Source organism: Danaus plexippus, chromosome 8, assembly GCF_018135715.1.
Source record: "Danaus plexippus chromosome 8, MEX_DaPlex, whole genome shotgun sequence".
NCBI lineage: Eukaryota > Metazoa > Arthropoda > Insecta > Lepidoptera > Nymphalidae > Danaus > Danaus plexippus.
The window spans coordinates 9,390,377-9,407,428 of record NC_083542.1 but is presented as its reverse complement, the minus strand read 5'-3'; the positions used below and the strand labels follow the sequence as shown (position 1 = coordinate 9,407,428).

At 41.0% G+C, this 17,052-nt stretch overlaps 1 protein-coding gene across 1 annotated transcript; it reads right to left on the bottom strand.

Annotated features, from left to right (window-relative positions):
• Nucleotides 1–4,771: 4,771 nt before the first annotated feature.
• Nucleotides 4,772–14,821, bottom strand: LOC116776529 (probable cytochrome P450 9f2). Its single transcript, XM_061521125.1, has 10 exons — nt 14,570–14,821; nt 14,347–14,510; nt 13,492–13,608; nt 12,738–12,943; nt 12,528–12,663; nt 12,305–12,370; nt 9,175–9,393; nt 8,005–8,102; nt 5,150–5,318; nt 4,772–5,067 (listed from the first exon to the last, which is right to left on the bottom strand). Exons 1-10 carry the CDS (start codon nt 14,776–14,778, stop codon nt 4,895–4,897), a joined length of 1,557 nt encoding a protein of 518 aa, XP_061377109.1. The 5' UTR covers nt 14,779–14,821; the 3' UTR covers nt 4,772–4,894.
• Nucleotides 14,822–17,052: the final 2,231 nt, after the last annotated feature.

Below are 17,052 nucleotides of genomic sequence, written 5' to 3'. Positions count from 1 at the left end.
AGGTAGTTCCCGACAATGGCGCGAAGGTACGAAGGCACTCGGTGATACTTGAGTGCCTCCGTGATACACTCGTGAGGGATGGTGTTGAACGCGTTCGCGATGTCCAGGGACACCGCGATCACCACCTCCCTTCTGTCGATAGCCGCCTCAGTCCACCTTTTGAGGTGCTTCACCGCGTCGATCGTGGACCGTCCAGTGCGGAAACCGTACTGGCATTCCGCCAGATCTGGCCCACTGCCTTCTAGATGCTGAATGATGCGGGAGGCGAGGATCTTCTCGAAAGTCTTCCCCACCTCATCCAGCAACACCACAGGCCGGTAGCCCTCTGGGGCATCCGCCGGACGGTTCTCCTTACGGAGTAGACAGAGCCGCCCTACTCTCCATCGCCTGGGGAAGTGGGCCGCCGCAATGCAGGTGTTGAGCACTGCGCGGTACCGGTCCTCCAGGGGCCCTAAGGCGATAGCCAATACCTTGGAGTGGGCCCCATCCGGCCCCGGCGCCTTGCGTTTGCACCGGAGCCTCAAACGGATCGTGCTGAATTCAGCATCCGACACGGGAGGGCCGTCGACCCGCTCCCCTTGAGCGAGATCTGCGGTAGTCATGCGCGGAGGTGCGAACGGTCCAGGATCATGGAACAACGTCCCAAGTACCCTCCGCAGCAACCCAGGCTCCATACAGGAGGTAGGAGAAGCTGGAGTAGAGAATTTCCCCCTAATCGTCCTGTAGGGCCTACCCCAGGGGTCGTTATTGAGTATGCCCAGGAACTGGTCCCAGGCATCCTCTTTGGCCTTGCGAATGGCCGTCCGCAATGCCTTGTTGGCATCCTGGTAGGCCCGGTATAGACTTTCTTCTACACCGAGCGTTCCTCGGGCGCGCCTACGGTAACGCTGGTAGGCGCGCCTAGCCCCCATACTGGCGGTACGTAGGCTGGACAGTTCCTGCGTCCACCAGTATACCTGCCCCCTGTTTCGGGGGCAGGCCTGCGTCCTCGGCATAGCGGCATCGCAGACAACCTTAATGTCGTCTGCGAAAAGGTCCGCCATGCATGCATCCCCAGCCATGGTGTCGGGCACTGCGGCCCATGCTCTCACCATCGCTGCCTCCTCAGCCACATCGGGCTGGAGGCGAACGAGTGACCACCTTAGGAAAGGTGGTCTGTGGATAGGGGTCCCGGGGAATGCTGGGGAGATATCATATCGAACGTACCGATGGTCCGATAGGGTCACCACTTCCTCCATCACCCGCCAGTCGCTGATGCGAGCCGCAAGTGATGGGGTGGCAAAGGTCACGTCCACTATGGATGTGCCTTGCCACCGGACGCAGGTTGGAGTGTTGCCTCTATTGAGAATCTGGAGTCCCAATGACAGAACCCAGGACTCCAGGACACGACCGCGGGCGTTAGGTCTGGTAGAGCCCCAAGCGCGAGACCACGCATTGAGGTCCCCAGCCACCAGCACCGGACTGGGGGCCACCCGAAGGATGACTCCTTCAACCGTAGCCAGGAACGACTCAAAGTCGGCCCGGCTGCGGTTTGGGGAGAAGTATGTAGAGACCACCACTACTTCTCCCCATCGAGCTGCCACAAAGCCCACTCCTCTCTCCACAACGGAGTGAGTACAGGCCACGCCGGGAAAGAAAATAGCCGCGGAACCATCCACGGATCCGGCCCATTTATGGGTTCGGGGAATAGAGTATGGCTCCGCAACGATAGCTACATTTATGTTCCACTCGGCCACAGTCTGGTACAAGAGGTCCTGTGCTGCGACCGCGTGGTTTAAGTTCCCCTGAAGAACTTTACCTATGGGCCTAACTGGCATTGTTGATTTCCATAGGCATCTCTACAGGGGCAGCCGACGTGGCCGGAGAGTGGAGGGCTGATCCCCATTGTAGGGAGCGGCCTTTGACCGGAGGGGGGTTACAGTGGGCTCCCCCCATTCGGTGACCCGATGCCAGGCCCCGGTCTTTGCACACCGCGCAGCAAAGTGGGGCTGAACAGTCTTTAGATATATGCCCCTCTTCTCCGCAGCGGAAACATAATCTGCTGCGGTCCTTGTTAGAGGGGCATAGTTGCTGCGGGTGTCCAATACCGTAGCACCTGTGACACCTCATTGGGCGCTGCTCCAGAACCCTGATGGAGGCAGCGCTCCAGCCCACACAGAGCCGACCCGCTTCCGCCAACTTAGGAACGGTTTCAATGGGGCAGGCAGTTATAGTAGAGCCTATCCCAGTGTACCCGTGGGTAATTAGCCCTACCTTAAAGTCGTCCGGGGAGACTCCAGTTTTTTCCGCCAGGGCCTTGCGGATTTCCTCCGGGGTCACCGAGTCGTCCAGGCCAGAAATTCGGACGTTGGCTATTTTCCTGGGGCGTGTCACCTTGGCGGCATCCCCTAAAGCTTGGCCAATCCTGGACGCAAGGCTGTCCGCCTGGGCGGCAGAGACCTCCTTAGGGAGCTCGATAATTCGAGCCCCCGTTATCCCCGTCCGGAATTTGGTCGAGCCAATTCCCAGCTCTTCCAAGTTGACGGACTGTTTGGCCTTAGCAATGGCATCCTTGTACGTGATGCCCTCAGCCACGGCCTCTGGCTTAAGGGTCACGACCACCGCTAGGGTTTTTGGCTGCTTCGGTAGAGAAGGCTTCTTCTTTGGTGCCTTAGGGGCAGCGGGGGCTGGCGCGGACTTCTTGGATTTTGTCCGCTTCACCACTGTCGTCCAGCCTTCCAAAACCACAGGTGGTTCCTGTTGGGAGGGACCCGCCGCCTGCTCTGCAGCTCGTCCTGAGTCCGTTGCCACGGCCTTCGTTTTAGCCCCCTTTTTGGCTCTCGCCTCCTTAGGCATGTTCGCCGGTGGGGCAAGAGTGGTGGGCTTATCTACTTGCTTGTGGCTCCTTTTCTGGGTCTCAGATGCCAATGCTGGACGGTGTGAGACGGCTGGAAGGAGTCGGCCATCCACCTCGAGCCCCTCCAAGCGGGCACTTATTATGCGCCCGAATTGCTCGCTCAGCTCTCGCTGAAAGCGATCCATTATGCTGGCCAGCTCCGTCCTAGTGATGCCTTCACTAGGCTTGCTGACCTGCGTCTCTTCTGCGGTGTCTTCCACCCCGGCCGAAAGGCTCTTCCTTTGATTGCCGCGCTCAGCAAATGCTCGCCTAAGCGCGACCACCTCGCCCTCTAGTGCGGACAGCTGGCCCTTTAGGCGCTTGTTGTCTGCCAGCACCCTCTTGAGCTCCTCGCTTGTGGACCTTCCCGCAATTGCCTGGACCATCTGGGACATGGCCATAGAGGTGTCCATGATCTCCTTCTTTACAGTTCCTTTTAGGTTTTTGGACATGGACGCCAGCTTACAAATCCTTTCGGAACTCTCCTTGGTTTTGTTTAATAAGTCCTCTATTGAGGTGTCTGGCGACCTCCTACCCTGCACCTTTCTGGGGGAACGCATCTGGTCCGTCTCCACTTCGGTCACGGTAGAATCGGAGTCGGTGGCCACCATCACTGCTTCCCTCCTCTCACGCTTGGCTTGGGACGAACCAGCATTGTGGTAGGTCCCTCTGCCGTTCAAACTTCTGAGGACTTTCGGAAGGACAACGTTCGGGAACTTAAAAGCGAAGTCCGACTGAGAGTCCGAGTCCTTCCTCTTCCTCGGGTTAGCTTCGGAATCCAAACCGCTCGAAATAGTAGCCGCCCTGCTTCTGGTATGCCGAGGGACTGGGGAGACTTTTCGAGGAGCCTCCCCTCTCCAGTCCGACGACTCTGAGTTCTCAGACATTGTCCAGTCAAGGGCCCTGCCCAAGACTGATTCTGTTGGGGAAAAAATGTTTTCCCCAAACAGATTAAATGAAACAAACAAACAACACAAACAAATAAAAGAACTAACACACAATTCAACAGATCCACACCACAATAGCTACAAAGTCCAGTAGGCAAGCCAAGTCAGTAAGGGATCGAATACAGAAAACAGTTAATACGGAGAGCCGCGAAATAGTCACCTCCCACTGGCCACTGCGTTACCGCGCACCAAGTGGAGAGGGTCAAATAGCAGAGAGAGCAGAACAAAAGTGTAAGCTCTGACAGCAAAAAAACGCAACGAAAGCACTCCTAAAAGCCACAAGTAATGATATCCAGATTTGGTCACCCAACCTACCACTCCGTTACGGTGGTCAGGAAGGGGTCCAGGGCACACGGCGGGGACGTAGAGGATATCACTTGGGGCGTGCCCCTCGAAGGCAGCCCTAGTAGGTTCTTTTCAAATTAGGTTAGGTAGAGAGAGGAGCTTGGACGGCGGAAGTGAACGTTTGACGCGCGTTAGATAGGGCCCCTTAAACCTACAGCTGATTCGCAAGTCCCAGGCACTGTTGAAGCTCCTCTCCCTGCAATGCGATGGACCCGGCACCCGCTCGGTGAATCCATGGAATGCTGACAGGTTTCGTCTCTCGAGTTAAAATCCTCAGTTCCATAAAATGTCGTGACAATACAGTAATGTATTTGAAACTTACGTCTCTATCTATTATTGTTCCAAAATTTGAATCTGATAGGGCATAATGGTGATTTACTTTGTTTTCAAGTATTGTTGGAACTCAACTGCACATTTGTTCTAGACTACGTTTAAATTTTATTGGCAAATCTTTTAATTTAAATACATTTTAAAATGTGTTAGTTTTTTGATTAAACTTTTGTTACCGTCCATACTATTAAATAAATGTTAAATCTCTTGTGAACACAGCGTTGAATCAATTCAGAATCGAGTAACATGAAGGAATTATTGTATTGTAAAATAATTTTTTTTATTCAAATACTTTTATTATTAAATTTTATTATAAAAACATGAAAAAAAATATAGGCTATAGATGACAATTAACTTAAAAGAATATAGGTCTTTCCCAAGGAATTTCCCAACACTATCAATGATCATATCTGGGCACAAATCGGACAATAGAATCATCTTTTGGTTGTATATTAAAAGTGTCTGGTTTCAATACCACAGGGTCCATAGTTTTTGGGCATTTAACGATCTTGAAGTTTAACAATAATTCAAATATCAGAATTTTAATTTCAAGTTGCGCGAATCTTATCCCTGAAAGTAAAAAAGTATTTCTGGTAACATCAACACATAATTATTGCATGTGAATTTAAACTTAATTTGTGAAACACCATACCAATGCAGATCCGCGGACCCATGCCAAAAGGCATATATGTAAATGGTTTGATTTTATGCTTGTTCTCATCGGAAAATCTTTCGGGTTCAAACTTTTCAGGGCTGGGATGGTAGATGGGATCCATGTGAATACAATTAACCATGTTGTAAACAACATCTCCAGGTTGTAGCTGAAATCATACATATAGACTAGGAAAAAGATACAGAAACAAGGATACAAATAAATCACTAATATATATATATATATATTTATATATATACTAATGATGGTTGCAATATTATAATATTTTGTAGGTTTTATCAAATATTGCATTTTTTATAAAAGCTTATTGTTAGTCATGATTATTGTTATAAGAAAAACAAAATCAAAAACTTTTTAAAAGATGAATAGAGAACTATTTTTTAATTTTTGTTTAAATACAATCAATAGACGCACTACATTTAAGCTCAGTGCGCACTGTTTAAGAATACAGTATCTTCAGGAAATATTATGAATCTTCGGGAAATGTTATGAATTATTATGAACCGTGTTAAGATAACTAACGTAAGCAATGAACGAAGATGTTCGCATTCGTGGAAGGTGCCAGCCCATAGATAAAGATATAGAATACTATGAACGCAAAGATTTTGACGAAAGAAATAAAGCATGCAGGCTTGTAAAAGGTCCTTCCAAACTATGGATATACGATTGGATGGCAAACACATCGTCGTTAATGAAAAAGAACCTCCTTACTACTATGATCATGATTCGATCAGGATTCGATAATCATGATTCGTCTAAAGAAATCAGTGAGTTGTTGTCAAGACTAGGATTATCTCGAGACCAGTAACCAAAAATAGCTTGAATAATTAAAATGTATGTGGTTTAAGCTGTCATTACCCTTATGATGAGCGCATTTGTATTGAGCTTCTCAATATAAAAATTAAATCCATCTGGAAGTTTCTAGTTTACTAATAATCAGACTCAGGACAAGGAATGTTAATTTGTTCTCTTATTGTTAAAAACCCGGACATACTCGTACATGAAGTATGCTTTAAAAGGAATCGGAACAAGCTCCGATGTCAACCACTGCCTGTATAACCTCGGTTCTACCATTAGCTTTCGGAACAGTGACATGATTTAGGGTACCGCATCACCTAACGCAATGACGTACGATTGTAGTAAAGAAAATTAAACATTCAGAGAATAGTAACTCTGAGCTTAATGTATGTCATTAACTTTGAGCTGACATCTTACCGATGCTGTATCCTCAAGAGAACCATGAGATGCTAGATAGGGATGCCTTGCAGAGCCGTGAGAGAATAATAATACCCCACATATTTATGATGTAATAGATTTATGAAAGAATACTTGTGGCGAGTATTATCTCTGAGCTCCTTGTTGTATATTTAAGAGAATCATGAGATAATGTAGGGAAGCCTTGGGAACCCTTGATTAGACAAGTACTTAATCAATCTACAATTACAAGATTTTAAATATCTAACATCCGATGACATAGCCATAAGCTTCCCTGAGGGCGGAAGGGCTTCATGAGGATTGTCCAACCTGACACAAAAAAAATGTAGTGGCCGTGTGCAGACATTGGATAACCATAACAATATCTAGGTTTAATTAGATAAGTACCTTTCTGTTGTCACAGAAAACAATGCAGAGCACGCACCGTTTTGTGACCATATCGGCATAAGTTCAGATGATTCAACATCGATCCTTTAAATTGGTCCATTTACTTAATCCACAATACGCACGATTGGTACAAGAAAGTAACAACCACCACCCAAGAGAAGACACATTATGAATCTAAATTGACCAGATGAATAGCACGCACCGCCTTCTAGAATGGCCGTATCGGCGCTATAAGAACTAATAACTTGTGGCTGCCATCAATTATTGTATTTTTTATAAAACTCATTCTTGATGTCACTCAGTCATGATTTTTGTTATAAATAAAACGAAATTAAAAACTATTTAAAAGATGAATATAGAACAATTTTTATTTTGGTATAAATACGACCGCATTATATTTCAGTTCAGTGCTGACTGTTGAAGAATATAGAATCGTCAAGAAATACAAGGAAATTTAGAAAATTGAAGTTTTATTATGAAGTATCATGGAAGTTTCTGAAGTATTGAAGTTAGTGACGTCAGCATTGCTGATGTCACCTTCTTTAAGGCTAATGACTTGGTGCTAAAATCGATATGTATCTTATATATAAAATTCTCGTGTCACAATGTTCGTTCCCGTACTCCTCCGAAACGGCTGGACCGATTCTTATGAAATTTTGTGAGCATATTGATTAGGTCTGAGAATCGGCCAACATCTATTTTCATCCCCCTTAGTGATAAGGGTTGTTCACCCTTAAACTTTTTTTTAAATTTTGAACGAATTTTTTTGTTTTTATTTTTTTATAATGTGGCATCAAAAATACATAAAACCCTAAATTTTTGTTTTTTTATCACCAACCCCTACCTTTTTATATATATGTAAACACAATACGAGTGTATGTTTGTTTCGGCTGATATCTGAAATGGCTAAACCGCGTTTAACGGGACTTATTGGCAGGTAGCTGATGTAATAAAAAGTAACTAAGGGTACTTTTTTCAAGATCCCGTATGACCATCCCGAAATTATAACGCGCGAGTGGGAGGCAGGGCGCATACGGGGCTTTAAAGTTTTGTTATAGTTTCTTATTATTTTTCTTACGCAGACGGAGTAGCGGGTAACAGCTAGTGTAGTAGTTAACTAGCTGCACTAGCTAGTGTAACAGTGATATATAAAACAAAATACTTTTTCATGAAGGTTAGTAATTAAAATTTTAATGAGAATTTTTTGTAATTTCTATTAAACTATAACTTACTTGTACTGGCTTTAACCCTTCTCTGGGCGGAGGAAGTTCATAAGGAATAGTGCAGGCTCGATCCATAATCAAAGCTGCTGACCATTTTCTGGAAGTCTCTAAAAATAAAAATAATCATTAAGCTTCTAATTTATCTCTTCTAATGAAACTTTTATTTTCTGCGGGCGAAAGGTGAAAGTTGACATGTTACAATTACATTTTAATCACTAAACTACATTTTGATCTCTGACAAAGGAGATGTTTAACGGGATTATATTTAAACTTGAAGATAAACATTTGATTTATGAGAAAGAATAAAATGTTTCGCATAGTATCAAAATCAAAAGTTGTGCCAACAGCATTAAGGTTTAAAGATATTGAATATGGAAAAGTGTATCAACGAAATTAAAAATTCATAGCAATATAGAAGGTCAAATATATAAAGAAACAAAAAATAACTAAAATAGTAATCATTAATATTTGTTATTTCAATATTGGTTAACGAATAGATTATGCCATCTATTCAAACTACAGGGCACTGTGCTAGGTCATACATTTTTTCATATTTCCAAAAATACAAAAAAAATGTGAGATAGTAAAATAAAAGAATAAATGGCTCTAAGTTTTATGGAAAACGTTGGGAAGTAATTGTGTTAAACTATCTCTTGGAAATGTGATAATCTGTCCAATTTGACGTCGATATTGTTTATAGCTATCGTTTTTAAATAAAGATTAAATTTAAAAATAAAAAGTTAATGAATTATTAGAAGCTCATACACGCGCAAACGATATGTTATACAAAACTTTAGTTAATTTTACTTTACTTACCGTTATCTTAAAACCAAATTCAATTTACAATCAAACAGTGGGTGTCAGATTGACAGCTGTCATGTACGATAATAATACTTAACGTTCCAGTTAAAATTTCTGTCTATCTTATTGTATGTATAACTTTTAAAGCAACTTTAATTTTAGTCTAAAACATAATCTGTGTAACATTTTACCACTCGACTCACCAACAAACATGTCAATGTCAACTAACCGTTAAAAATCTAATGATCTATTGGTTGATACATTATTTCATTGACGAACCGTTTTAATGAAGTAGGTCAAATATACATTTCAATTATTGTAATGTTATGATGTAAGAAACAAATGGAAATAATAACAAAATATGATGAGTATTCTCACCATTTAAAACGCAATCTAGATATTTTAGATTGTGTATATGCTCGAAAGTAATTTCTCCGTGTTTCTCTTTGTACTCTTTGATCTCTTGATACAATTTCTCTTGGACATCGGGGTTCAGGGCCAATTCATGAATGCACATGACCAAAGTTGATGCCGAGGTTTCATATCCAGCGGCAAAAAATATGAAAACTTGGCTCGCTATCTCTTCCAAAGTCCATTCTGAAATATAATACTTTTTTATCAATAAAATTATTACCTCAAAGTTGTTTTTAGTTAAATTAAATGTTTTTCATGAATATTTTTTAAATTTCAATAGCTTCGCTGATTAATATTAATTAAAACCGAATGTAGTATCTCGGTTCGACCATTGTGTGGGCACACACTGATGACTTCGACGAACTCCCTTTTTTAATGTCCGAAAATTATTTAACCAATGATTTGTTTGTCCAATGTATCACAAGTCACAATCATAATCAAGCTTGTATACACCCGCTTTTATACAGGAATGGTACTCTTAATTTTTCTCAAGAATTGGCTCACTTTCTTGTGTGGTGTGTACATTGTCTTGATGGAAACCTTCCTCAAGAGGTTAATTAGCTATTCTGTCAATAACCAACTTGCATGTGGTAATAATGCAGGTAGTTGCTCAACTATTATATTTTTATGCTTCAGTCAGCTTTGTATGAATGCAAATATGACAAACGTAACCATTGTTCAATCCGTAAATAGTCAAAGCGGCCGACTATTCCCCATCTCCCAACTCCCCGATACGCAAGAGGCGTCCTAAAGATGTCCTTTTAGACCCTGACGACAAAATAACAACCGGCAATACAGACACAAATACCCCCACTATCCAAAATTACCACACTAACATACACAACCTTCGCCGGCGAACACGAGGTCCCGTTTCTAACACGTCGCTCCGGCGTTCTGCCGTCGGGGGGCGTCATGCAGTCCCATTACCCGATGCCATGCTCCCCTTTAACGACGTCCTAAGCCAAGGTCCGGCCTCTTAGAGGCACCCTTCGGACGAGCGTATCACCCGTCGGACCCGTCGGACCCTTCGGGCCCGAATTAAACAGGTGGATTCAATCGGGCCATCCATCCCTCCCGGTAACGCTGTCAAAGCCATTAGGGCTAACAGCTATAGTCAAATCGAAAAAAAAAGAAACGCAACCATTTCTTTCGTTTTGTTTCACCAGAGATCTCTGTTCGTGAAGAGTAATTTTGGGAGGTTTAATAAAATATGAACATATTTTTTAAACAACCACGCCTAGCAATTATTATCAACTTACGAAAATTATTTATGGGGTTTTCCAATAGGGACGCTTGAACTTTGACAGCTGATTGCGGCCATGTTGTTTGAGTGACAGCTGTCAAATGCAGTGTGTTATATTCAATCCGTCCTCCCAAACCACCATGGCAGGTTACAGTGTCGAGCAGCACGTGCAAATCATAAAATTGTTTTATGAAAATGGGTCTTCAGTTCGAGCAACGTTCCGCGCACTTCGCCCGTTTTACGGTCGCGATGATCGTCCTGCCGAGTCGACTATCCGTCGATTGGTGGACAAATTCGAGTCAACCGGGTCAGTTAACAATCAGCCGGTTCCTGTGCGTCAACGTAACGCGAGATCTGCCGAGAATATCGCCGCTGTGCGCGACAGTGTCCTCGAAAACCCGCGGCAGTCAATTCCGCGTCGCGCACAGGAACTCGGCCTTTCGCAGACGACAACTTGGCGAATTTTGCGTTGTGACTTGAGCCTGCACCCGTACAAGATCCAGCTGACCCAAGAGCTCAAGGTTAATGACCATAGACAGCGCCGTGTATTCGCTGACTGGGCATTAGAGCAGTTGGAAGTTGACGCCGATTTTGGCAAAAAAATCATCTTCAGCGACGAGGCGCATTTTTGGATGAATGGCTATGTCAACAAGCAAAATTGCCGTATTTGGGACGAGACCAATCCACACGAGGTTCACCAAGTGGCAATGCACCCGCAGAAAGTGACTGTTTGGTGCGGATTTTGGGCCGGAGGCGTGATTGGTCCGTATTTTTTCGAAAACGATAATGGTGTGGCCGTCACCGTCAATGGTGAGCGATACCGGTCGATGATAACCAACTTCTTTTGGCCTGAAATCGAGAATATGGATCTGGACAACATGTGGTTTCAACAGGACGGCGCTACGTGCCACACAGCACACGCTACGATGGAAGTTCTGCACGAGCAATTTCTGGACATGGTCATCTCGCGCGGAGGCGACGTGAACTGGCCACCGAGATCGTGCGATTTGACCCCGCTGGACTTTTTCTTGTGGAGTTTTCTTAAGTCGCAGGTCTATGCCAACAAGCCGCAAACCACCGATGCCCTCAAAGTCAACATACGCCACGCCATCGATCAAATACAGCCCGATTTGTGCGCCAGAGTCATCGAAAATTGGACCTTTCGTGTGCGCGCCACCAACCGAAGCCGTGGCGGTCATTTGAATGATGTCATATTCCATACATAATGGGGTCAATAGACCTTCCAAATAAAAAAAAAATTTCGCAAATATCTTTCCTACATGTATTTTTTTTTTGCATTTCAAAGATCAAACGCCCTTAATGGAAAACCCTTTATATCCACGTCTGTAACACAATACGACCTCAACAGTTAGTGAGGTTTGTGAGCATTTGCAATATTTTACAAGAAATTTAAGTCATTGTTTGCAGATAGCATTAGATACTAATAGAAATAAAATGTCATGGTGGCCTGGAGGTTATGGGACCGCCTGTCATGCGTGAAGGCTCGGGTTTGAAACCTGGCAAGTACCAATGTGATTTTTCTTAGTCATATGTACTTTCTTAGACACTGTATACTGTACTTTATTAGACAGACGGTGAAGGAAAACATCGTGTGGGAACCTGGACTTATCATATCGAATTATAAGTTTGAAATCACCAACCCGTCTTGAGCAAGCGTGATGGTCAATGCTCAAACCTTCTCGATCTGAGAAGAAGCCTTTGCTCAGCAGTGGGCTTCCGATAGGCTGATGATGATGATGATGATGATGATGATGATGATGATGATGATGATAAATAAAAAATAGTTTTGTTGTTTTATTTAAATGCACCATTATATATTACTGAACTCACCTTTTTCAGGTTTTTGTTTGGATGCTTCGTTACTTTGTGATTTATCACTCTCATCTTTCAATGTACCTAAATTTAAAATATATTATTAGCAAAGGATAACGTAATATGCAAAAATAAATTGATTTCTCTATACATATGGAAAATATTACAGATTTTTTGGATATCCACAATGCGATCTGATTGTTATATATCAGATACATATAATTTAATTTTTTTTATTTACCTTTAGAAGCTTCCATTAGTAATTGTATCATGTCAGGTCTGTGAATATTATTTTTTTCTCTATGTTGCATCGTGTTTACAACTATTCCTTTAAAGAAGTGCATAACTTTTTTTGGAAATATCGTGATACCCAGATTCTAAAACATACATGTTTTGTATTAAGTCCATTAACCAGTTTGATTTTTTTTGTTTTCAAATATTCAATGTTTACCTTTGTAAAGTTCGGAAATAAAGCTACAAAAATCATATAAAATCTTTGGAAAAATGTGAAGGAAAATAGATCTCTGCCGATGTTGAAAAATTCATTATCTCGATCCTCGACTGAATTTACTTGAAGACCAAAAGCAGCAGATGCAATGACGTCATTGGTATATCGTCGCATCAGGTCTTGAACATCAACGTCTTCATTTACGTGACCTGCGTTAGAGAAGAAACACACTTCTAATGAAGACATTCGGCAGTTATAACTTTAATTATTGTACTCGATACGAGCTCTGACTTTCATTTTCCGATTACAATAATTTCGAATAAACCTACTCGCAACGAAACGCGAGGAGTTTGACAACATTCACATCCGAAGTTTAATTAGATTGAGACGTCATTAAAAGTTAGCAAACGTTATGTTAACATAATCCGTACTGTCTAGCATAAACATTTGTAATGTCTGATGGGAATTTGATTAATTTGAAAGTGTATTCTTTGCTTGTAGTAACTTATAATTGCTGTTTAAATTGCTTTCCTTCTTAGCATTGGAATTTAATCAAACGACATTAACCGTCACAAGGCCTATGGTAAACATTAAGCAAGGCTTAAAGTTAATTCCTTCATGAAGAGGTCATTGTGATTTCACTTGAAGTTACAGTTAAGGCGATTATTAGGATAAATGTCTTTGTATCCATATTACTAAAAACTTTAATATATAATACAACATACATATAGATAAATAAATAAATATAGACAGATACCTTTTAGATATTCTACAATGTTGGAACTGATTTCGCTCATGAACGGCATCATTAGTCGCATCTTGGAGCTGGTGAACGCTGGGCTAAGGGTTGTTCGCATGCTGTGCCATCTCTCACCTAAACATATTAAAATCTATAATTAATAATAATGTATAATATTAACTGGTGAATAAAACGACGGTAACATTGTGTTTTATATCAAGTGTAAGTGTAAGTGCAAATTACGATAACATATGTTAACAAGTGAAATGTTATGAAAGGGGGAGAATAGTAGAAGTTTTAATATTTCCTTGTATGTGATCTAATGAAACGGTTTTCACAAACTAATTTAAAAACTATAATGAATATAGTATAATAAGTGAATATGAAGACAGAAGAATAATTAACATTAGTTTTATTCTAAGTGAGATCTATTGATATGATATCATAACTTTTAAAATCATTTGCTCATTGATTGATTTATTCCATATTTATATAATGTATCCAATTTATAAATCATTCCCATTGATAAACATGTTTTCAATACATGGAAAAATCAAGTGAAATGTTATGAAAAGGGGGAGTACAGTAAAAGTATGAATGTTTCATTGTAAGTGAACAAATTTAATATAATGTAAATCACAAGTGTGACATGTTTAATATTTATAATTTGTTTTTATTTAATCAAGTATGGATATGAAGTGTTTATCATTAGAATTGTTTTATTAATTACTTGTTCATGACATATAATATTGGTCAAAATAATCGAGTTATTATTTAAATATATGTAACTTATATCAGGTTGAAGTTACAATATTAGTAGGGTTTGTAAGGATCGGATTTAACAAACCATAGTTTATGTATCAACAGTCTTACCTTTCATACTGAAAAGACTTCCTCCAAAGAGAGGCTCAGTTTCTTCCGAGAAGAAAGTCTTATGGTCAGTGAAATGTTGAAAATCCTTTACTGTGATATTTCTCGTGATCTCAGGATCTCTAATAATTATTATCTTAGTCGTGCCTTCGATGTAGCCCACATATCTGTTTATAAAAAAAATATTAGCAACAGTTTCTTGTACTAAAAAGATATTTTAACTCACCTTTCCTCTGGGAAGGCTTTGTATACAGAATCAAGGTCGTCTAGTAAATGCCTTTTTAGAAACCAGCTTCTAAAATTATTTCCAAATATAGGAACACCGGGTAAATATTTTATGCCGCGGTCATCAAAATATTTATGAATACTTTTGTGTATATAAATAAAATATATTATTAGAGAAGTCAGTATAAACACAACAATTTCGATGATCATTTTGTTCTGAACTGCTACGACGTACTATCTCATACGCGGGACGTTACGTGATAACAGAGAACTTGAATTATCAATTTCAATAGCTATTACGTTTAATAAATGCGAAAGGTTGGAAGTTATAAGCGGTTAGCAAGTAATCTTTAATCGCTAAAACAACATTGGATTTATATCACGAATAATATGATTAGTACCATTAATCTCCTTATATTTTTACAATCGCAAATGTTACAGTTTTTTTAAAATTAACGTTTCTTTTCCTTTTAATAATGCTATACGATTAAAAATTTGTTTATGTATATCGTCAACAGTCTATTTGTTCCTTCAGGGACGTTTATAGGCCAGGATGTCATTTTAAATATGTTGTCAAGGCACATTGGGAGATAATAACGGGAAGGTTCTGTCACTGTGAATACTATTATTAACTGCTATATTTTGTGGTTGATAGATTTATTTGTTTAGGTTATAGAATTTAAAACAACTTTAAGAATACGACTTTGCTTTATAACTTCTTTTATTATATAATTTACGTATGTCTATATATTTATATATAATAATTATTTTTTGTTGTATATACCTTGGATCCCTGATTGTGAGGATCATTCTCCTCCTTGTTGAACCTTCTGCTGATCACTCGCCAGAGCTGCTATCAAAGCATTCCTTGGGTCATCTGACTACTGCTCAGAATACTCCGAATCACAACTAGTGCAAAAACTTTGGTGGTAGAGCCTAGCTGTGGTCAAGTTACTGCAGCGCGTACATGGGCTGGCTCGGGGAAGTACCACCCTCTCACAGATGATCGGAGTGAAGTAGTCTTTAATGGCTGCGTTTCATCCGATGAGTGAGAGAGCCGGTTGCTGTGTCCCTTTTCCCACCTTTTCCTACCCCTTCCCTTTTCCCCTTTTTTCTCCCCCTCTTCCCTAATCAAGGGTGGCAACACATCCGTAAAATTATGTTGTGGATACCCATGGGCCACTGTACTAACTTCATCAGATAGACCGTCTGCTCGGTTACCCCTTTAGCATAAAAAAACGATCCTCCATTCATGGCTCTACATGTACTGTATAGCACTACATGTTATTGTTCACACAGGCGGCAATTCGCAACCCTGATTCGGTAAGTCCTGTGCAGGAGCGTCACGCTTTAAACCGGTTGGAATATCGAGTTTGGGCTGCAGTAACAGCTGCGATGAAACGCTAAATCTACGAATTAAAAAAGGGCTACAATGCTGCTTCCAGGTCTTACAATAAGGAGATTGTCAGAGCAAAGAAGGAGCAAGGAAGTATAATTGGCGAGAGACAATTGCATGTCCCCGCGTGAACTCGTTCCTGTTGGTCTCTCGTTAAAACGGATCAAGGCAATTTGTGCACCCACTCTTTAAGCCTCCGAAGGAATGTAGAATAAAAGAATAAAAGGAAATGTTCTAAGGAATTATTTGATAAAGTGCCATCGTCACCAGAAGGTCATGTCATCCTGTCATTGCACTGCTCGCCGTAGGTGCGGATTTCATCCACATTAACTAGATGCATTCAGTTGCAAGATTGTATGTGCGTCGTGGTAAATTTTTTCACGCCCGTTCAGGATGTGGAACGATCTTCCGCCTGAGTTTTTCCCACAAAGATACTTTATTTGGTTTCCAATCATAAAATGTTCAGGTACGTCCTCCACAATCAAGGCCGGCAACATTTGTGCAACACTTCTTATGTTGCAGATGTCCATGGGCGACGGTGACTGTTTATCATCAGATAGGTCGTCTGAACCCTTTTTGTATTCATAAATATATATTAATGTGTATATTAATATATTTAGAGTTTGCCGAGCCAAGTCACCCAATATCCGTTCACTTCTGATCGTAGGTAGCCTGCTCAAATATTCAAAACCCTGAAACGTTTTAGATACCAGCAATATAAATACACGTGTAGTTTTCAATATATTGCTTATCGCTATCAAGTTAAATTAAACATTTAATAATAAATCCTTGCGATTTATTGAAATAAGATTCAATCAAGATCTTCTTTAAATATATCACGACCTAAGACATTCTTCAATAATATATTCTACATACTTCTCCAACATTTCAGTATAAAAGGATCAATGAATCTTAATTCTACAAATATAACAACAAACAGAATTTTAAATCTTATAATAAAAGGATGTAATTCCTTTAATTATATACTAAATATCTTGTATTCTGACAATGTTTAAGTCTACAACATAGCAGAGCTGTCTCATAATAATTAAAGGAACGCAGGATTTTGAGGCGACATTCATTCTTCA